This window comes from Sinocyclocheilus rhinocerous, unplaced genomic scaffold, assembly GCF_001515625.1.
Source record: "Sinocyclocheilus rhinocerous isolate Xijiao unplaced genomic scaffold, SAMN03320098_v1.1 scaffold5226, whole genome shotgun sequence".
NCBI classification, from domain to species: domain Eukaryota; kingdom Metazoa; phylum Chordata; class Actinopteri; order Cypriniformes; family Cyprinidae; genus Sinocyclocheilus; species Sinocyclocheilus rhinocerous.
The window spans coordinates 19330-42728 of NW_015651542.1; the positions used below are offsets into that span (position 1 = coordinate 19330).

The following is a 23399-nucleotide window of genomic DNA, read 5'->3' on the forward strand; positions in this document are numbered from 1 at the left end:
ATTGTCCATGCTATTGAATACCTCAATGAACAAACTATAACAGAGCTTCAACAGCTGCTGTGGGTAACCGCACCACTGCCAACTTAGCAGACAAGCTTTTCAATAGGCTTTTGAAAAATAGCTTTACAGTAAATGCATAAATATATCATGAACAAGTTCAGGTGGTTTTCTATTGATTTCCTCAGTGCAGTTAAGTTGGCTATTTAATTTAGGCAGGATTCTCATGATCTTGGAAAGCCTAGAAATATCAGTAAATTTGAATAGTGTGACTTTCAAGGGGGTGTTAAAGTCATAAAAATGACTGAAATCTTGACCTGATTGAGAAGGCATTGAAATATCTTTATTGAATATGATTTTTTTCTAGTTATGTTATAGTATGGATATATATAGATCGCCTACATATCTTTATATCTTTGTTTGTTTGTTTAAAGACACTAGTAATAATCATGTAAATGTCACATGAAACCATGGATATTTATTGGTCTTAAGACATGGAATTTTCATATTATATATTCTCTCTGTAATTAGTTTCTGTTTCTTGCTGCAAAATCAAACAAATTAAACCTGTCCAGGCGACTGTTATCTACAGGTTGTGCACAGTACAAATACAATGAAATAGGAGGCTAAGTAGTGAGAGGAAGAGTGATTTGTATGAAAAAGGTAAAGAATATTGATGTGAATTTATGTATCGTAAGTAGATGGTATCGCCATCCATTTCCTTAGTCCCTCCTCCAGTCTGGGTCTCCATGGCGATGATCTTTGTCAGATATGACCCCCAGAGATATCTGACTAGCTTCAGATTTATGTAGAAAGTGTGTGTTTACCTTTTTAGGAGCACTGAGAAATGCCACCAGCAAGAAATATTCTTAGCTGACCTGTGCTTGACTTTCATGTTTACGGACTCTTGTTTGTGTGTGTGTGCATGCGTTGTCAGCTTTTATTTTAGGCAGTATCAGGGCTTTGACACGTTTGTGCAGTTGCTCAGGGCAAGAGCTTTCTCTTGCTGCAGATCTGATTCTCCTCAGAAGAATTTGCGTGTGTGTGTGTGTGTGTGTGTGTGTGTGTGTGTGTGTGTGGGAGAGAATTGCTCAGTGCAGGAAGTGACTCTGGCAATAGAGAGAGATGGATGAGGGAACGTCAACTCTTGCTGTGTGTGTGTGTGTGACTGTTTTAGAGAGAATCAGCGCAGGAAGTCTGCACTGATAATCTGAAGATGGATGAATGAATATTATCCACTGTGTGTTGTAGATGCAGTTTGTGTGTGTGCGTGAAAGAAAATATGATACGTCTCTACGGTCTGCCTGTTATACTGTACGATTCCCAGCAGTCAAATCATGCTAATGTTATTGTTGACAATATTTAGAAGCAAATATTTTAAAATCTTCAAACTATTAGCGTGTCTATCGTATTATCATGGTATTTGAATGGCGCAGCCCCACCCTACATTATTACCTTTAATTTAATTTAATTAAACTTCGTTCCGTTCAGATTTATTTGTAAACCATATTTTGTGAAAATGATGCAATGCAAAGACATTAATTTGTCAGTTGGCAAACATGAAAGATTAAAAGCAAGGTTGGTGCATAATTAAACAGGAAATTATGTAACTAATAATGCAGTTAAAGAATAAAATAAGACATGCACATAGATCAAAGAGAATATGATATGTTAAATTAGAAACAACACAGCAGTTAAACCATATGCTATAAACACATAAAATAAAGTTTACAAATAAATAAAGTCAGCCATATGAATAAAGAAAACGGATGCATGTTTTGTTTAAACCGATCAAGAATGTGATTTCTTCTAACAGCCATTGGAGAGCAATGAGTTTTACTACTGACTGCTTGGACGCCAGTGTTAGGAGACCAGAGAGACCCGTTTGAAACGATCCTCGCAAGCTTATTAGATATGGATTTAGGTGCAAACCCATTAAGGGATCTGTACACCGGTAACAGAAATTTGAAATCAATCCTAAAATTTATGAGAGGCCAATGAAGGGACTTTAAGACATGCGTAATGTGTGCTTTCATTCTGCTCTCTGTCAGCGCTCGTGCTGCAGCATTAATTTGTAGTCTAGCCGGGCGTTCTGGGGAAAAGCAGACAGGAGAGCATTGCAGCAGTCCAGACATGCATCAATCTCTCAGCATCTGCTCGAGAGAGAAGCGCTTGGACTGTGTTTCTTAGCTGATAAAAAGCAGTTTAAGTGGCCCGTCTGATGTGGACCTCAAAATTCAAATTTGTGCACAACGATACACAGAGGATTTTAACACGAGACTTAGTATTCAAGAGAGGATTTTCGCATTGTAGACAGTTTCACTCTCCGCTCTTTATCCCTGACTAAGAGCCCTTCGATTTTCTCTTTCTTTAGTTAGGGAAAGTTCAGTGACACAGAGTGTTAATACTGTCCATACATTGATCCATCTCTGCATTGAGCTGTCGAAACATCAACACATGAACCAATCTGACGATATGGTTAAAATGACCGATGCAGATGCAGAGATACACAGTTGTATATCAGCGGTAGGAGTATAAAAATCAGTCTAGATCGAGTTAGTTTCGCCACCCTGACAGTCAAATATAAACATTTAAATCAGAAGCTAAAAAACATCTCTAAAGCCTGACGCCATTGGAAAACATAGTGCTACCATCAGAATATCTCAAGATGCTCTCAACGGTGAATGTGACTTTAACCTCCACGGTCTAAGTGGGTGTCAACAGTGTTTCAGGAGAGGAACAGTTCTTCACAATCTACTGCAAACTCTCATTCAGTGTTGGTTCCATTCAGGTATCGATCCAACTGATTCCTGATGGATGAAGTACATCAGATTTTGCAAGTCAAATGGGTTGTCAATAGAGTTGCAAAAATTATGCTATTGTTGATGACTAATACTAAATGGTTGATAGTATACATCTGTATACACTACTGTGGTCGGTAAGATTTTAATCTTTCTGAAAGAAGTCTCTTATACTCACCAAGGCTGTATTTATTTGACTAAAGATACAGTAAAAACATAGTATTTTCAAATATTAATATTCAAAATAACTGTTTTCTATTTGACTATATTTTAAAATATAATTCATTCCTGCATTTGCAAAGCTGAGTACTCCAGTCTTCAGTGTCACATGATCCTTAAGAAATCATTCTAATATGGTGATTTGGGGCTAAATAAACTAAAATTTCTGACCTTCAAATACTTTATATTTATAGTATGTATTTTTAGCATTGATTTTGTTATTCTTTATTTTTCATTATTTGATGTAAGATGGGTGCAGAATTAGATTGATACCTTTTATTATTTTAAATCTGCTATATAGAAAAGAATATAAAAAAACCGTAAAAAAATAAAATAAAATAAATAATAAGAAAACATAATGTAAAAATAATAACTCCTCTTGGGTACTGCTTAGATGGTGCCTGAAAAAAAATGTTATTTTGGTATTATGTAAGAGAATATGTAAGTAGACAGAATAGGTAAAAATATCCAATATTGGACAATTCCTGAAAAAAATGTCAGATATGGTTCTGAAATGTCCCTAGTGAATGTGGTTTCATTTAATGTTTTTTTTTTTAAAGAAGGAAAACATTGTACTTCTTTTCAAAGGCTTGGGGAGGGCTTTTCTTTTCTTTTGTTTTTTGGATGATTCACAGAACCAATACATTAATCTGAAGCACCTATAATGTAACATAATTTTTTTTAGCCAACTCAAGAACTCTACAGCAAAATATAGCTCCTAATAAGGAGAGTTTTTCTGAACCCACTATGTTGCAGAGAACCACTTAAGAGGCTTTATTTTTACTTGTTGTTAAATGATACAAGAACAGCATCTCCAAACATAAACTGTGTAGTCTGGAGCACAAACCCAATTAGGAGCACAATTGTGCATATGTGACTGGGTTCGCGCCCATGTTTGTGTCCCCTCTTGGCAATTTGTTCTCCTACACTGTAATCATCATAATCGTCTGATTACAAAGACTTATTCAGCACTCCCATAAGAACCCTCCCCATCTGTCTGCTTAAAGTGTACGTGTGCGTCTACTTCCGTTCATTCCCACACAGATTTTATTAGTGGCCTTAAACCCTCTTTACGTGTTACAGTAAGTTCCGTTTTGATCAAAAATGGTAGTAATAGCGTTCGATCTGCTTCCTCTGCTAGACTTCACATGGCTAGAGCCTCATGAGAGCAGAGCGAGAGAGACAGATAAAAGAAGCGTTAATCACCGTCGCTGTTAACTAACAGACTATTAATTGTGTTTGCGTGTGAAGAGGTTGCCTCCAGTCTGCAAAGTCACCGCCGCCTCCTATTGGCACTCACTCTGGCACGACATCCAATCAGCAGGCAGCCTGCCAGAGACTGACAGGGATTTAACTCGCACACCCCTCCCACATCACTTAGTCATGCCGGGCGTTTCCGCATCAGCCAATTAGTAACCCATTACCAAAGCAACACAGAGTATACACCCTAACGAGCATTTGATGGTAATATTTAACTTCTATTTCATCAATGTCAGGATGTGAGCGACATTCTTTCTCTGTCTGTCTCCCTCCTGTCTGCTTCCCACAAAGTCTTTAACCTGTCTGGTCATTTCGCGAGCTCCTTCTATCCTTCTTCATTTCTTCATCTGTCCACTCTCATCCTTCGCTCTTTCATTTTTCGGCCATGCTTCTGTTCCTATCCGTTCCCGTCTTCATCTTTGTTTGACTCCTCTTCTACCCTGTACGGTCTATCGGTTCTCTTTCATCCCGTGTTCATCCGTTCCACCTCTCCTTTTCATCTGTCTCCTTTCAGCTGCGTCTCTCCTTTCTCTTTCTCTCTGTCTAACCGCATCTTGTTTTCCAGTGGCCCTCCCCTACCTGCGTGCTCCTCTGTTGAATGCCGAATGTTCTTTTCAGGCTCAAAGGTCATTGAAAGGTCATGGTCAGCGTTTAGATTCTGGGAAGTAAAAGCTGAAAGGGAGCCATGCTCTCTGGAGAGAGAGAGAGAGAGAGATTGTGTCAGTGCTATAGCACTGAATAAGATGTATGCAGGGCCATTCAAGCACGATCTTGTCTGACTCCAGTATTAGTTTCCTACTAATCCCTCCTCTTATCTATCTATCTATCTATCTATCTATCTATCTATCTATTAGGGTTGTGACGGTGAGGAAATTTTCCCACCGGTTAATCGACGAGTGACAACACCGGTAATACCGGTATCACCATGGGGGCGGGGGCGTTCCCTCTTTTCCTCCTTTCTTTAGCTTTTAAATAGCTTGTAAAAGCGGTGTGCACATTTTACTTTCACTTTCAAATAGCGGCAATTCGGCGTAAAGCAATTGTTCGTTTTTAGTTCGTTTGAATTTTCCCTCTTTTCTTTGCTTTTCAGCACCGTCTATCGCGGCAAGCCTACTATCTATCTATCTGTTTACAAATATTTTTTTAACAACATTGAACCAACAAAAGCAACAACAATGAAAATAAAACCAGTGGCGGACTGGCCATCTGGAGCACCGGGAGTTTTCCCGGTGGGCCGCTGTACAATGTGGGCCGGCCCATTGCGTAAATATAAAGAATGGATTATAGTAAATGTAGGCTACATTGCCTATATCCGTCCATCGGCCCAGACAAATGGCCCGCGCAGCCCACTTGAGTCAAACATTCAAAACATTCAAATTAATTTAGCGCGCTCTGGCTCATTGCAGCGGCTCAAGAGCACTCGTAAATGTGAAAATGTTTTAGCCAATCAAATCGAAGAAGGCGGGATTTACTGTTCACAGCACACTTCACAGAAACTGAGCTGTGCGGCATTTGAATGCGAGCTAAGGTAAGATAAAAAAGATGTAAACAGCTAGACGTGATGAGACAATTCATCAATATTTGCTGTTTTCAAAAAATGTTAAACGACAGACATTAATTTTCAGGCATGCAAACTACTACTGGCATTTTCGTATTTCTCAGATGTTAATGCCATTTTACATTATTTGCCACAGTGTACATAGAAACATTAACGTAGCCGTTTTCAGCAGACATAAGATAACAGTGAATGTTTGTATGTCGTTATATTTCTTCCATAATTTTACATGTCTAAGAAAATGTTTTAAAAAACTGTAAAAATATAATTCTCAAACTTACTCTAGAACATTGTAAATCTGAAGACTTTTGCTTTCAAGTGCCTTGATTAGGAAAGTTCTAAATAAGATATTTTAATGTAAATGTTTTAATGGTTTAATGTTTAGGCTAAATTAAAATTTTTCTGTGATCAAAGCTGAATTTTCAGCATCATTACTTCAGTCTTCAGTGTCACATTGATCCTTCAGCAATCATTCTAATATGCTGATTTGCTGCTTAATTATTTTCAATTATTATTTGTGCTTAGTTATTAATAATGGTTCCTATTATTATCAATACTGAAAACTGTTTCTTAATATTTTTGTGGAAACTGTGACACGTTAACTTTTTCAGGAAAAAGTTCAGTTAAAGAACAGCATTTTAATATATAAATAATTTGTAATGGGTAGCCTATATATTTACTGTTACTTAATCAATTTAATGCAACCTTGTTGAATAATAGTATTGATTTTTTTTAAAAATCTTACTCCAGGCTGAATGGTGATGTAAAACATTTTCCACAAAAATATAATGCAGCACAACTTTTTCAACATTGATAATAATCAGAAATAGGGCTGTCACGATTACAGGTGCATCTCAATAAATTAGAATGTCGTGGAAAAGTTCATTTATTTCAGTAATTCAACTCATCTTTGGTGCACATTATACAATTTAAACATGTTTTTTTCTGTTAATTATTTGTATTCTTATATTCAATACATTCATGAATATAAGATAGAAATCATGAAAAAAAAGAAAGGCTTCTAATAATCTTATTCAATTATTCAATTCTATCAATTTCTGTTGCATATGAGAAACATCAAACGGCAAACAAAACTGAAAGCATAACGAAACAGCGCTTAGAGAGTATACTCGCCGCGTCAGCACGAGCGTGAAGCTGCGCGCAGCAAAAATGACGCGCATATTGAGGAAACGATGGATGGTTTTCAAGCGAAAGTCAAGTAAAAGATCGCTTCTTAAACCAGAGAAGGTGAACATGCTGGTATTCTTGTGGGGGGTGGGGACATGCAAGCACTGTCACCGTTAGTTTTACTTTTCTTTTTGTTTTCATTTTGAAAAGCTTGTTATCTTTGCTGTATACCTCACGTTACGCTATGGAGGCTCTTTTATTTAAATGTTTTATTTGATTCCTCAGTGTTTGCTAAACGTTCTGCAATTTATTAGTCGGTATATAGGCTAATACAGCATGTGGTGTGTGCCATGCCTCATCTTATTCGTTTTTGTTAAACGTTTTGTAAGCTAGTTTGTCATTGTATCTTACTGATTTATTGTTGTTGTGCTTTTTAATTAAGAATAACAAACCATCTTTTGTTTTAGTCTTAAAAAAATGAAAGGTGTGTAGATGTATTTAAGCAAAACAGTGACAACAAGATCGCGAATTCGAAAGTGAAAGCATCCGAAGCCCGTGGATTAACACAGCAAAAGAGAAACTCCCATTCACAAATTTCAAATCACATATAATACTACTGATGATAAAGAACGGGTTGAATGTTAACCACTTTCGTTTCCATATAACTATAAACTATGATAAAAGTTCATCAGCATGCATTGAATAATCCCATGTTGTAGCGCAAAAAAAATTAAAATAAATATTGCGACCAAATCATGTGCTCGTGCGACCAGCTGAGAAAGTTAGTTGCAAAAAAGGGACCAGTGGGAAGAATAAGTCTGGAGCCCTGTATAGGCTATACAGTGCATGAAAAGCAAACTGGTGCTCTTCTGTTTCTTTTGGTGTATGACTCCCCCTTGTCTCGTATAAAAAGCACAATAATCGGTTAGATCAAATAATCTCGATTAGACGGTTATTTAATTATTGCGACAGGCCTAATCAGAAATGTTTCTTGAGCAGCAAATCAGCATATTAGAATAATTGAAGACTGGAGTAATGATGCTGACAATTCAGCTTTGATCACAGAATATATAACTATATATTTACACAGAAAACAGCTATTTTAAATTGTAAATTTATATATTTCACATATTACAATTTACTGTATTTTTCATCATCATAACATTTTTTATAAAAAAAAAAACTCTTGTCAAGCAATTGAAAGGCACAATAAAAACAGCCAACATTCTGCACTACATTCCAAGTCTTCTAGAGCAGAGCAGAATATGGACTGATATTATGGTAGGCATTTAACTTTAGTGATATTAAACTGTCCCTCTATGTAAAAGAGATGTGTAAAAATATTATTTACAAATTGCCATATAGCCTACATCAGGAAAGACAAATTATGATGTAAAGAAGTATGACGGTCATTCATTAATGTTTAGGGTTGGGTACCGAAACCCGGTACCAATATGGCACCGGTACCTATGTAACCGGTATGTACTAGAACCGAATCCAAACGCAGATTTCGGTGCCTCATTTCGGTGCCATGCCTGAGCGATCGATTGAAATATTTGTCCTCTGGTTCTCCGAAACGGACGTAAGAAGCATCATCACTGGCACCGCACGTGAAAAATAATTTCCCGACTGAGAAAATGCACGTGAACTCAAGTCGGAAAGCTCTAATAATACAAATTCAACACATCTTTGTAGTAACGAGAGTGTCCATGTTGTTTTCACATTCCGACTTAAAAGCACAACTCATCCGAGGAGCACGTGAATGCAGTAATTACACTTGCTCTGATGGCAGCAGCTTCCGTTAACTAAGCTAAACATGCTTAAATTAAAATGCCTAAAGCTAAACCTCCCTTGTATTCACATTTCTAAACCTGTTGTCCAACAAAAGAGAATATATATAATATAAATTATATGAATATAAATATAGACATGTAAATACATAATAAATATACACAGAACACACACATATATTATGCAAACAAAAACTTTTATTTTGTATGCGATTAATCACGATTAATTGTTTGACCGCATTATTTTAAGTAAATGCTGCTCCATCTCTGCATGTTTTTTGAGATTAAGTCGCTTATAATGTGCATTTGGGAATGCAACATGCACCAAACATAGATATGTATATGACCTATTAGCGGCTTTTTCTATCAGCGGCTGTACGTCAGCAGTCTGCCATATTGGAATGGTCAAAAACGCTCTGTGAACACTCTAGAAAGTTGACTGTATGTCTGCAAACCTAGTTCTACACATATCTGTATCTGCAAGAGACTTTAGCAGATGATTTCGCTGAACTAACACAATACAACAAGACGAAGCCGTTAGCTAACACGACATTTAAAAGGTGTCCTCTTTAAAAACCTTTAATTAATAATTTAATTCTTACCTGTGAAAGTTTGTCCTATTTCTTCAGTTGCAAGGGGGTGGATGCGTCGACATGTCTGGAGCAGTGGAATGTGGCATCTACCCACCTATTAGATGCAACCATATTTTCTGTAAATTAAAAAAAAGTGTTACATGTACATTTCAATTAAACAGTGTCAGTTTAAAATCTAATTTTAATGTCAAACATTAATGTCAACAAATATTTCAAAAATCAATATTTTGGTCAATATTATTCCACTGACATTCTTTGTCAGGTTGACACACTGTCTGGGTGAGTCGTTATGCAGGGGTTAGTGTATTGTTATATAGTGTATGTTTTTCTCACAAAGGTTTTTTTTTTTTTTTTACCATGGTAAATTGACGTTGCCGATTGATTCAGGCACACAGAACTGACTAATTGATAAAGGAATTCCTTATTTATTTTCATTATTGATTACCAATTTTTACAGTATGGTTATTGACGTTATTATTTTCAGTATCAATTGTTTGTTGCAGCCCTAATAATCTAGATTGGTCATGAAAAGCAATAATGGGATCTAATGAGAGGAGCTCCAGATGACATTATTAAATCAAATCTGTTAGATATCATTTTGTCTTCTTTCTTAAGAAGTACTGAATGCATTAAAACTGGATGTACTACACTGTCAAAGGAATCCATATAGATTTATTTAGAGCTAAATTTCAGCTAATTCAGAATGTAAGATTGATTGGGTTAACTGCAACAAAAAAAAAAAAGAAATGAATCCTAATGAATTATTTGAATCTATTGACTAATGTACTGTATAGTGAGGCAAGTTAATTTCATGATTTAATTGGCTTCATTACCAGACGGTTGTATAACTCTTGAGTTTGTTTCCTTTTTCCCCTAGTCTTTCACCTTTTTTATCTCCTCTCTTTTCCTCTATCTAAGCATCTCTTTATCTCTTCATCTCACCCTCCATCTATCGTTCTCTCTATCTCTCCCTCTTCTCTTTCATTTGTCCTCTGAGGCCTTCTCTCTTTTCTTGGTGGTCGATGAATGTTTAGCTAAAACATGGGGGCGGTTTTGGAAAGTGTTTCTTTTTGTTTTGTCCTTCATGCCTCTTTAAATGTATTTCTACTGAGCAGCCGTTTGTTCTCAATCTGTTTCATGTATCGTGTTACAAAGAAATTGCACCACTGAAATGAAAGTTTAGAGTACATTTGAACTGCTGTTGTTTGTTTTCTGTTTCATCCCCTCTGTTCTGTTCTCTTTTTTTTGTTCTTTGTGTGTGTGCAGTGTGCTTTGAGTGAGTTTTTGAGATTACTGAGTGTGTGTGTGTGTGTGTGTGATATTGTGAAAGTAAGCAGAGATGGATGAGAAGCTGTACCAATCTCTGGCACGGCCCCACCCCGGCCTGGAGCTCAGTTACTCCAGCTCATCTGAAGAAGAGGATGGTACCAGCCTTCATCACAAACACTACAGGGAGTCACACACCCGCACCGATTATGAGCCTGACCGCAGATTCACCTACAACAGCCACAAAGTCCGCAGGAAACCCTTGGAGCAGCCCCAGAAAGGTAGGGCCTACTGTTTGTGTGTCAGGATTGTGTGCCATTCAGAATAGAATGGTTTTTTAAAGTAAATTTTAAAAATGTTTTTAAACAAAATAAAAACAAATTGTTTTTTTAAATTTAAAGAATATCATATGTTTTTGAAAGAAATCTTTTATGTTCACCAAAGCTGTATTTATTTGATCAAAATACAGTTGCAATTTAAAATAACTTAAAAAAAAAAAAATTCATAATAACTGTATTCTAGGGCTGGGCGATATGGCAAAAAATAAAAATCTCGATTTTTTTCAGAACATTTAACCGATTCTCGATTTTTTTTTATGATTTTTAACTAGTCAACTTCAAAATGTAACTACAACATGATTCAAGAAACTTTCTTTATTAACCCTCTAGTTAAAGAAAATTCTATTCCAAGTGCACCACACATGAAGTTGTGAACATTATGTAAATGTTAAAATAAATTTAACAAATCACTTGTTAAATATCTTTGCAGAAAAGATGCATGAACTACAACTACATCTTGTACAAACTTGTCTTATACATTTTATATGTTCAGAAATAATACAAGGACAATGCTTTAAAAAAAATCTCAAAAGTCTATTTCAAAATGACTGAAGGTATAACACCAGTAGACTATTATTAACTATAACAACAGCAGCTTTCAGCCTGTCACCATGATGCAAACATGAAATATCAGACATACAGTAGTAGTTCTTTACAGGTTTTTTATTTGCTTGTGCTGCTTTTCCATTGTTTTTCTATGTAAACATGGACTGTTGCACTCGCATCTTTTGCAGTGTCTCATGCATAAAATGTTCATTCTAAAATGCATTCTAAAAACGCGGCACTCAAATTAAAAGAAGTTCACTCCCATCTGCTTGCATGTTTTTCCTATTGCACTGCCCACGTCGCATCTTTGTCAACACCAAACTGCATTCTGTGTGAATGGTGAATAGCGACATATAAATGACTTTTCATCAAACCACTGCATCCTTTCTGAATAAACATTACAAAAAAGTCTTACTGTAATCTCGAAAATTAAAGTTTGTCAAGAAAGAGATTATGGCAATAACAAATAAAAATAAAGCAACTAGTAATGCTTATTTAAAAATTTAAAAAACACAAAAAATAAGAATAGAATTGTTGCAGTATATAGTTTTTATTTAATATGTAGAGTAGCTTCATTCATATATAGTGATCAACTCATATAACGCGTAATGGATGTCAAACGAAATTTCCACAAGGATATGTGTGCATGCTTGCTTGTGTTTGAGTGAGAGAGACAGCATTAAATGATGACCCATAATTAATGTCCCTCTACATTTAGTAGATGGGCACTGGAGCTGTTATCATAAGCATCTGACATTGCATGAAAGGCTGCATTATCTAAAAGAGATTATAGTTGCAGAGTTGTTTTGTTTGTTGTTGTTGATGGTTGCTTTAATGAAAGTGATTATATGGCATCATTTCTTAGTGAGGAACAGGATTCTTTGAAAACACTCACTGTAAATTGAAATGAGCCATCAACTGACACACATACACACACACCAAACATCAAACACTATTGTCATTAAATAATAATGGGATGTGGGTTTTACTTTTGAATAATGATTTACAATTTAAATTTTAAAATAATTTTAATAATATAATTTATTTCACCCTTTATTCTTCTGCCTTTGATATTCTACATTCATGGAGGCATTTTTCTTGTCTGAGTCCCAAGGGCGGAATATTTCCATTAATTAAAGGATTCCCCACAACGAAAGAACACACACAAGCAATGTTCCCTTTCATTTTTATTCTTGCTGAATAGAATTTAGTTCTGTTGAACCCTTCACCCTCCTAAACAGATACATTTGGGGTATATGTAAATTGTTTTTGATTAAAAATCAAAATTACATTAATAATATAAAAAACTCCTGAATGATTATCTATTATGTATTATATACATCATTAAATTATTATTATTATTATTATTATTATTATTATGTATGATTAAATTATAGATAATTTAAAAATATATATACTTAATAATAAATGATGTTATCCAAATGGCATACATTTTATTTGTTTACTTGTTTAAAAAAAACAAGACAGAAAAATAATAACGCATGGCCTCTGTTGGTTTCCTTTTGCAAATTATCAACTCCACACAGCACTTCTCAAAGCTTCATGCTCATACTGAAAAAAAAAACTCATTGGACATGCAGAAAGTTGAAATGGTGCCCATTCATTTAGTTGTGATTCAAGAAATGTCAAGCTGTTTCGAACATATATTTAGACTACTCTCAGCACTGAATTTTACTTCTGTAGCCTGTATCCTTTCGTTATCAAAGTGCAAAATAAACTACGTGCATGCAATGTCGTGGTCAGTTAAGTCATGACGTTACCAAAAAGGTGATTAAAGCTGCCTTAAAACTGTGCATGCATGTAATATATTTTATATGAGTCACATTTAAGAACATGTCTCTGAAATGGTTTTCAAAACTGTCCTGGAGCAGCCCAGCACTGTCTCCCTCATCTAACACACCCGATTTAACTCGGCAGCTCGTGTTTATTTTAGCACTTCCGTCAGTGATATGGGTCCAACATCAGGATAGATAGATACATACGTACATACATACAGTATATACATATATACATATATTATACATAAGGCGGTGGTTGAGCAGGTTACAGTGAGGCTTTTTGTTTCCTCAATGGAATTATTCAAATGCTACATGCAGAACAAAACATTCCGTTCCAGTTACCACGGAAACAGCATTATAAAGAGAGAGAGGGATAGAGCGAGAGATGGAAATGGAGACGGAGAGAGAGAAAGGAGGAGAAATGGAAAGAGATGTAAAGAAAGGTCTTTCACCCATTCCTCTTACCCTAGCTTTTTCCATCCGTGTCTGCTCATGGACGAGTGTGTATGTGTGTGTGGGTCAGGCCGAGAAGCAGGGGGTCATGTTCTCAGTGAAGGACGGAGAAGTGCATCATGGGCAATTAGTACTGAGATGATTAGAGCAGGGAGAGCAGTGAGAGGGGTCGCCACGGAGACAGGAGTCAGAGAGGCAGAGGAGAGGAATCTTAAGGACACTTGAGTAGAGAGCTCACTTCTCACACGCACACACAGGTCTGAAAAATCACACTTCCTGAACACACACTTAGTGCTACACACTTCCAGAAAAACCCATCAAGAGACCATCACCTTTACCTGAACAAATGAAGAGAAGAAATGTGAAAAGAAGAGAATATTTAAGGCCAAGAGAAGAAATGAGATGAAGGAAAGAAATGACATAAAATAAGAAGAGGCAGCACAAGATGAAAAGAGATTGAGAGAAAAGAGAGAAAGAGACTGAAGTATGCTACGAGTATGTACATACACTTGCTCAAAGTGCAGTTCCCTAACTAGTCCAAAAAGGCCAGTCAGGATGTGATGAGATGAGAAAAGAAGACAAGAGGAAATGGGAACAGATGAGATGAAAAGGGACTGGATGAAAAAAGAAGAGAATGACAGCGAGAGTTTTTTTTGTTTCTTTTTTTAAAAATGATGTGCACTACCATTCAAAAGTCTGGGGTCTGTATTTTTATTTATTTAAAAAAAAAAATGAATATTTCTAAATTGATAAATAAATACAAAAATTATCTTAAGGGACCTTTATAATGTTACAAAAATATTTTTCAAATAAATGTATGCATTTGAGCATTCTATTAATTAAAGAATACTCATTGCAATCATTGATTCCACAAAATATTAAGCAGCACAACAGTCTCCAACAGTTTCATTTTATAGTTATATCAGTTATAATATGTTTTGCCTCATTCTGTAATAAGAAGCAACATCAGGTGACAAAATGAAATTATTTCAAACACTCATCTGATGTTGTGGGGTAAAATCTTGTTCTTAAATGTTCTCTTTCATTGGATAACGTTTCATATAAAAAGAATAATTTCTGAAGGATCATGTGACACTGAAGACTGGAGTAATGATGCTGAAAATGCAGCTTTACCACCACATTTTTAAATATATTCAAATAGAAAAGTTATTTTGAAGTGTAATAATATTTCACAATATTAATGTTTTTACTGTTCTTTCGATTGAAAAAAGCATAAAAGACTTTTTCAAAGACGGCTAGTAAATAACACTGTTATATATAAAAACATAAATTTTTAAACTGTATTGTATGTCTGTCGCTAAATGTTATCAATGCTTTGACAATATAAAACTTTTTTTTTTTACCATGCCAATAAAGCTACTTCAGAGAATCTTTAGAGAATGTGGTTTGTGTGTGCATGCTAGAGTGAGTTGATGTACTGTAAGCCTAAAAACGAGAGAGAAAAGTAGTGCTAGTACGTACACACATTGAGTTTCTGTGTATGAGTGTGCATGTGTGTAAACCCATATGTCTCCTACACTCTGAGATTCTTGGGGGAATTTAAATGGTTTTCACATTTTGTGCAGTTAAAAGCAGAATTCTTTTTTGTTAAATATTTATTTGAGGTTTTATAAGCCATTCTCCATCTCCGAAGAGAGAACAAAATTGTTTCTCAGCCAGGCTCCAGAAATCTCAGCAGTCAGTAGTACACAGCTCCAGCACTGAACTCTAATCCACTAGCCTATGTGTGTGTGTGTGTACTAAAACTTTGATTTGTGCAGTACATTTCATTAATTTATTCCTTTCTCTTTCTGATTTTCACAGATTTCTTGGACCCCTCCCAGACCGGGTTCCCTGATTTCCAGACCGAGCTTCATGCGGCCAATCAGGAGCTCGCTTACCCTGGAGGCGTGTCTGCCGGTGTCCCTTCCGATCCCGAATCCGAGGGCGGCGCCTCCCCTGACCACGCCTTGCGGTTGTGGATGCAGGAAGTAAAGTCAGAGCACAGTTCCTGTCTGTCAAGCCGAGCAAACTCTGTCCTGTCCCTCACCGATACGGAACAAGAGCGCAAGTCTGAGCCAGAGAACGGTACAAGATTATTTGATATTATTACATATTATATTATTACACATTTTTTGTAGGTCAGCCAGATTATGGTGGTGATGATGATGTTCAATAATATTTCATTCTTGTGTGTGCGGGTTACTCTAGAGTGCCCTCATCAGTGTATGACTTTACAATTTTAATGAGAGTTGCCGCAGAGGGAGATACACACGCAGTTAAACAGACTTCCTGCGCACACACACTCACACTCACACACACACACACACACCACTTTCTCTACGCTACTCAGTGATGCAATATTTATGCGGTGTACTAATAACTACTTCGGTCTGTAAACTACACTCCATTATCTCACACACATTAAGGTTATGTTCTTGTTAAACACACTTACATAAGGTTTTATTTGATTGACCTCTGCGGGAGCAGACCATTGTCTTGGTGATGATTTGGTACATCTGGTCATGTAGCGCTTTCATCTCTCCACACAAAGGATTCCTACTTCTCCAGATCTGGAGTTTTCTCCACAGTCCTTCCTCGCACATCAGGGTTGGTGCTTGTAGTGTTTTTGTCTTCAACTGTAATACTTGACTTGGATCCACTATCTGCTTTTTTGCTTTGCATCTCTCTTCCACGCACATAATGTATGCTCTGTCTTATCAAAGTCGCTTTGATAAGAAAGTGCCTGCCGAGAATATAAATTCAAATGTGAGCGCCAACAGTATGATAACGCTAAAACAGTGTTATATCAATTAGTTAAGTGCTAAATAATTGCCATATCATGGAAAACATGGAGCGATATGACCAAAATCTTCTATCATGGTATAAGTAATTTTATTTCAACGTAACAATATATATTACGATATAGTTGTATATATAATTTTTGCTTTAAATAAGGTCTTTATGATATAAAATTTTTTGATACCATTGATATTTAATAATTCTTGTTACCACTGTCAGTATCACAAAAAAACTAATACTAGCCTAAATTAAAAACTCAAGCTCACTGAAGACAAGTAACCAGTCAGCGATTAAGCAATAGGACAAAAGAAAAAAAATCTACAGTAGAACAAATAAATAAGAAATGCTACTGTACATACATTGTATAAAGTAGTCAAATGTATAAAAACACTACATATTCTTCACTGTGTAAATTAAGTATATATTTCTTCTTATTAAAGTTACAAAAGTGATTTAGTCAAGAGCACTAAGAGATTTTCTCTCTTTTGTTGTTTGATTAACATGAATGACAGACAGCAGGAATATTAGACTGCTGTCACTTTAAGAGCTGCCTTGATCCAATTTTCTTTCTCAGCTGTTTGCTTTCACTTAAGACCTAAATTACTGTGTTTACGAGGATACTTGCAGAGATGGGCATCTTGACACATACAAGCGTGTGTATTTAACCATGCAAGGCTTATAATGTGCTCTATGAGCACTGTCTTCATGTGTGCACGTCTCTGACAGCACTCAGAAACGGTCTCCCAGATAACGCGTGAGTATAGCGAAATTAGTTCTCTTTTGCTACTGATTGCATTTCAACGGCTTAAAATCACTTGTTTTTAAACGGCAATGCTTAAAATGTGTGCAACCGATAAGTTTTCGTGACCTCGTAGCACAGCAACATCATATGAGCATGTAAACGCGATAGAGACGATAGATGAAAATCTGTACCGGTAAATTTCTACCAGTTAATTGTGTCTAAGGTGAACTGTCCTTTTAATATTTTAAGCAACACATTTCTGCATGTAGTGTTGGCGATATGACAAAAGTTTGATGTGAGTAATTTTATTTCACGTTAATGATATAAATCACAATATAGTTATTTTTAGAAAATAAGGTGGTTACAAAAACTAATACTAGTCTTATACTACTAGTCTTACAAATGCACAGACAGTTGTCAAGCATATTGAAGACAAGTAGTGTGATTGCAATAGAGACCATTCAAAATTTATACTAGCTGTAGGGAATTTTTACCAGTTTATTGCATCTATCACCAACCCTGTCTGGATGGATTGTTTCCTGAACCTGTCACAATGTAATGCAGGCTTTACAAAAAGACTGTGATTGAAAGATAGGGTGGTGCCAACTATATTAGACCAGACTGTGAAACTGTAACCCTCAAGTTACTTATTTCACATGCAGGTTAACCAATTATAACTGATTTGCAAAAGCTAAACTAAATGTATTGAAAAGAAAACTGTGACTAATGTTATAAAGGCACTAAACTGTTACATGATATGGCCCCCTTAAGAAAGCACTGGCATATTGAATTATAAGAACCTTCACATTTTTTTTTCATCTAGACTTACATCGGCCTCAAAGAATCTTTTCAGTGAATCATGTTTGGCTTCCTTCTGAGTGGGCAGCGAACATGCTCTCTTGCTCTCACACAGAAAGATGGATGTGGTAGGGATACCATCTTTGTGTCCAGAGAGATCTAATTAATTTCTCCTGATCCAATAGATGCAAATTAAAATTAATTGCAAAGGCTGGACAGGCGCATTAAGGCCAGACTGCATTGTGTGTGTGCCTCTGTGTGTGCGTTACAGGTAGGAGAAGGGAGCTTACTTCATTTAAATATCTCGAAATCCTGGGTCAGTTCAGAGGGTTTTTAATATCAAGCTTCTCCATACTGTCAGTGAAATGTAACCGTTCAGACTGAGCTCATGAAGCCAATTACACTGTTTCTGATGAGGTGTAGACAACCATGTGGAAGCAGAATAAAAAAGGTTCCTCTTCTCTAAAAAATAATAACCGGGAGAGCATGCACACATATATTCACATATTCTGCTGCATTGCCTGATTTTGCACTACTTAGAACTGTCACATTTTCCCCCAAATGTTTCCCGAGAGCAACAGTAAGACATGCTAATTTACTAATTTAGCTTCAACACAGCACTCGGTGGCTTCTCAACGGTCTCCCTGCATTTCACACCATTCGCTCGCATGTTAGCTCGCTGTATACTGTAGATTCGAGATGGCTTTTATAAGAGCTCGCAGCACCTGTGTTCCCAGGTCTCTTGAGATCGCCAGCCATCGCAGGTGCTAAAAGAGTCTTTTCCTGTCGGGAGCCACGAGGTCTCTCGTCTCAGCGCAGACTCCCGCCTTCACAGTTCAGCCAGTGTCACGGCTCCAATGCCGATAAATGCCGCAGTTTGTTCGTCTTCAAATGACGGCAGACTGCAGATTACACCGCCGCAGTAAATTCATTATCATGCTAAAGGTTTTTAATTTACAGAGTCTTGAAATGGTAAAATGAAATTATAATGAAAGTCAAAGGTGATGGAATTGAGACAGACACGCGGCGGAAAAAGCAGGATGTACGATTATCAGACAATAATACAATTAATCCAATGAATGTCTGGAGGAATTGAAAAACTATACATCTGCAGTACAAATTGAGCATGAGGGAGCAGCCGTTCACCACACTTTTTTTGTGCACGTGTGTGTTTCTTGTGAGAGATAGATTAGCTCATGTAATAGTCAATCCTCAAGACAGCAGTGTGTAAATGCATTGGGCTTTCAAGTCTCAAAGCAGGCACTCTAGTGTCTTACCAACACTGTCATTCCACAACATTTGTGTGTGTGTGTGTGTGTGTGTGTCTGTCTGTCTCTGTATATGTGAAGTCACTGAACCACTAATGCACTCACAGATAGCCTGTGTGTGTGTGTGTGTGTGTGTATGTGTTCTATGCAATTATTTTTAACTATACTACACTAACAGTGCAGTTGTTCTGCCATAGTGGCTTTGCTTACAGCAACACACATAAACACACACAGACACACACACATCTCAGCAAAGTGGATGTATATCTATACGCTTCCCACGTAGTCATGCCCCCCACACCACAATCACAGCTCCCCTCTGTACTGAATTATGGCTCACACTAACGCTTATGAATACAGAAAACACAGAGATAGAAAAAAAATCACTTTTTTTCTCTCTCTCTCTCTCTTTCTCTCTCTCTCGCTTTTCATCTTCTCATTTAATAGCAGTGGAACAGGCCTTCATTTCAAATTAAGACAGAAATATGCTTTTATTTGTTCCGTTCTTTAATTAATTAATTTTTTTATATATTCGATTATTTATTTATTTGTGTTGCTTTATCCTCTGACAGGAAATTGTCAGAGGTACAACTTAGAATAAAATGACCTCTCTCCCTTCCTCCCTCTCTCTCATCCTCGCTCTCTCTCTCTCTCTGCCTCGCAGTAAGATTACTCTATTAATTCTTTATGCTTGTAGGTAGCACAGATTCCGGATCCAAAATGATGGATTTTCACCTATGAATTAATTTCATCTCTGTCATTTAAAGTTCAGCCATCAGAGCTGTCGTACCATCGGAAAGAGAGAGAGAGATGGGTGTATGAGAGGCAGGAGTTTACGGTTGCGAAAAAGATGTGATGTTTCCTGCTCCTCTGAGAGATGGCCGATAAAACTCGGACTACGTGCGCGTATTTAAGAGGTAACAGTTGCTGTGTTATTATGAACGCATTATTAGATGCTTTCAAAACATCTGTAGCTCTTTATGTAGCGGCAGTGTCAAACATGAAAATGGAGAGAATTTATTCTCTATAACTGAAAGAGTGGCCCCATCTGATGCGGCTGACATTATTAATCTATATGCCCTTCAGAGGAGCAGGAAATGGATCATTTTTTTTTCTTTCTGAACATTCTGGGTCACTTGCCCCAGAACCACTCATAAAAGCAACAGATGAGATGATGTGGGTTACAAGGTGACCACGACGGAATGAGATCTGCTTGTGCTCGCTGGCTAAAGTCGAAGGCCCATTAATAAAATACTAATAAAATGCGTTAAGAGCCGTATTGCTCATAGTTCAGTCTTGTAGGTGCTTAATAACGGATTGAAAACTTCCTTAGGGTGTTTTTTTTTTCTATTTTTTATTTATTTATTTAACTCCAAGTGATGACGAGGCCTGCAGCAGACAATCTAACGCTCCAGTCTGGAGAATAATCTCTTGGGCACACAGAGATTTATGAGAGGGCTAAAGTCTGAGAACCATTAAAAGGATTTTCGAATAGAACGGATGGCGGCATACTTACAGTTAAGCATCTGGGCTTGTAACACAATTACCAGTGAGTTTAATAAAAAAAGAGGGAGAACAGAATGATTTAAAAATGAAAATTGTTTCAAATCAAATTTTCAAGTAGCATGATTGTTCCTTACGTAAGATACAGGGTACAAGAGCAGATTAGCCGGCTCGTTCCATTTTTTTTGACGTTAGGGAGGTTTCTGTTTTTCATCACTTAGTTTTATAGACTACTCTCAATTTAATAAAGCAAAACCACAGAATAGACGGTTTAGTGTACGATAATGAAGGCACTAAGTAGTTTTCTTGTTTACTTGCGCTTTAGGTGAGCTTATTTATACATGAAGGAGGAGGAGGATGACGAAGCGACGGCTCTTAGTGGCAACACCAAACGTGCCTAATCGGATGCCATTCGAGCTGTCCAAACATGTTATACTCGTGCATTTATTTGCTCCGGGGTGCCGGGCCACAGTTAATGCAGTTTCCCTCACATATACATCAAGACTTTATTACCTTCTTCAGAAAAAAAGTGGAATTGTGAAAGTTTGATAGGTGTTTTTCCAGCCTGGAGGGCTGTCTGAGCTCCACCGAAGCTTTCATGATTAAAAACAGAAGATTGAGTTGAACCTTCAGCGAGCGTGTTTGTAGCACTGCACCTCTTCAGCCCAATAATTGAACACATGTGGTTTGTAGCAGCCTGTCCTTTCTGTTTTAATGATATCTTTCCTAATGACGCCGCCTTTAATCATCCAGCACCCGTAATGATCTTTTTGAGCGTGCTCGCCGCTCAAACTCGTACGCCGAGCGTATTTGCTGAGGAGAAGAACTTTATTATTATAGAGGAGATATGCAGCTGTGAACTATTTTAGAAGTAGGGTTTTGGTACCTGTGTAATTTGGCTGATGTTTACACGGCCGACACTTCTACTTGAAGTCTCATTTAGTGTCGGTTTTAATGAGGTTTTAATCTTGAGAACAGTCTCTGAAACAATCCCTTTTGAACTGTTCTCTTCCACATGCGTGTAGGTGTCTGTGTGCTGAAGGGTGGCACGATGAGACATTTTAAAATTACTCCTGTCATTTCAGAAGGAGGAAATGTAATAAATCGAGAAGAGAAAAGGGATGAGATTCTCCATCTCTCTTTTTCTCTCTCTCCCTCTGTCACACATATGTGTGTGTGTGTGTGTGTGTGTGTTTTAAGACACCGGATTTAAAAATGCTCTCTTTATTCGCTCACACAATCTGTTTATCTGTGTTTCTCTCCGCATCGTCCCTCTGCTCTGCATTCTGTCCATTTCCATTCAGACGCCGCTTAGTTATCTCTCCCTCTCTTTCTCTTATTCTATCCTTTCCCTCTCAGCATCTGCCACTGGTACAGTTTGTACTTTTTACATTAGCATTTTTTTACTCTCCCCGAGGCTCCTTTTTTCTATGTCTTTCTGCTTTCCTCTCACTCTGCCTTCCTTTCAGTGTTACGATGTGTTTTATTGGCGTGACAAATAATGCCATATTTGTTTCGCCAAAGCACTAGTTACAATAAAGAACAATGCAAAAAGCATTATTAGGGGGGAATGATAACAGTAATAAATAAATGTGATGCATATGTGTGGATAGGAATAAATATACAGAATAATATTAATATAACAAAAATAACAACAATCGTAAATGCGAGTTATACATATGAGTGAATGTGAATCAAGATAAAGTAAGAGGCAGATTTTATTCACCATAGACCCTGGCAGGCAGAAGGCAGAGCACTGGTAGGTGGGAGTCTTTCATTGTCAGCTCTTGAGACCCCTCTTCTCTCTACCTGCCTCTTTTTCTTTTAACGCGTGTGACGCATACACTGTGTGTCTGCTCTGTATGCATGCCTTTGTCCATTTGTGTAGGGATGTGATACTGTATACATATGGCTTCATGATAAAATGTATCGAAAAAATATTGTTATTTTACCAATTCTTGGTTTCAATTAATTAAATTTACATTAAAAGACTTATTTTGTGTGGGGTGACTATTCATGCTATGCAACATTTACAAGACCAGATGAGAACTGTGTTGTGGAATGGCTTTTTTATACATCAGTAAATCAAGATTGTGCCTAAATGGTCGACTTCACATTAGACTACTTTGCGCAGATTTACAAAGATCCACATTACACAGGCTGTTTGAGTCCTGCTGGTCAGTGTGAGCTCACTGACCATCCATGCTCTGAGTTTTGGACTCCTGCTAATGTTCCTATTATAACCAAAGCTACAGTATGTGCTCCACATTAAACCTCTAATTTGCTCTGTCTACACCTTGCTGATTATAATGGGAACATTTTGATGTGTTGCAGTGCACTGTATATATCAGTGCATCTAGAAGTTAGTGAAATTACATTTAAAATAATATAAATTTCAAAATCCAAATACATAATTATTCAAAATTTTTATTTTCATTATTTGGTTCTAAAGCTTTGATTAAAGGTGATTCATGGAATTTTAAAGGGAATGAAATGTGTTTTTTTTTTTTTTTTTTACACTCATTTTTGTGCCTGAAACTT

At 36.8% G+C, this 23399-nt stretch overlaps 1 protein-coding gene across 1 annotated transcript in view; it reads left to right on the forward strand.

Moving 5' to 3' along the window:
• Positions 1-10613: 10613 nt before the first annotated feature.
• LOC107713050 (teneurin-1-like) overlaps positions 10614-23399 on the forward strand; it is a 122459-nt gene continuing 109673 nt past the window's right edge. The window contains exons 1-2 of the mRNA XM_016518468.1: positions 10614-10890; positions 15570-15833. Coding sequence (XP_016373954.1) covers positions 10683-10890; positions 15570-15833 — 472 coding nt within the window. The 5' untranslated portion in view covers positions 10614-10682. The remainder of the gene's footprint in view (positions 10891-15569; positions 15834-23399) is intronic.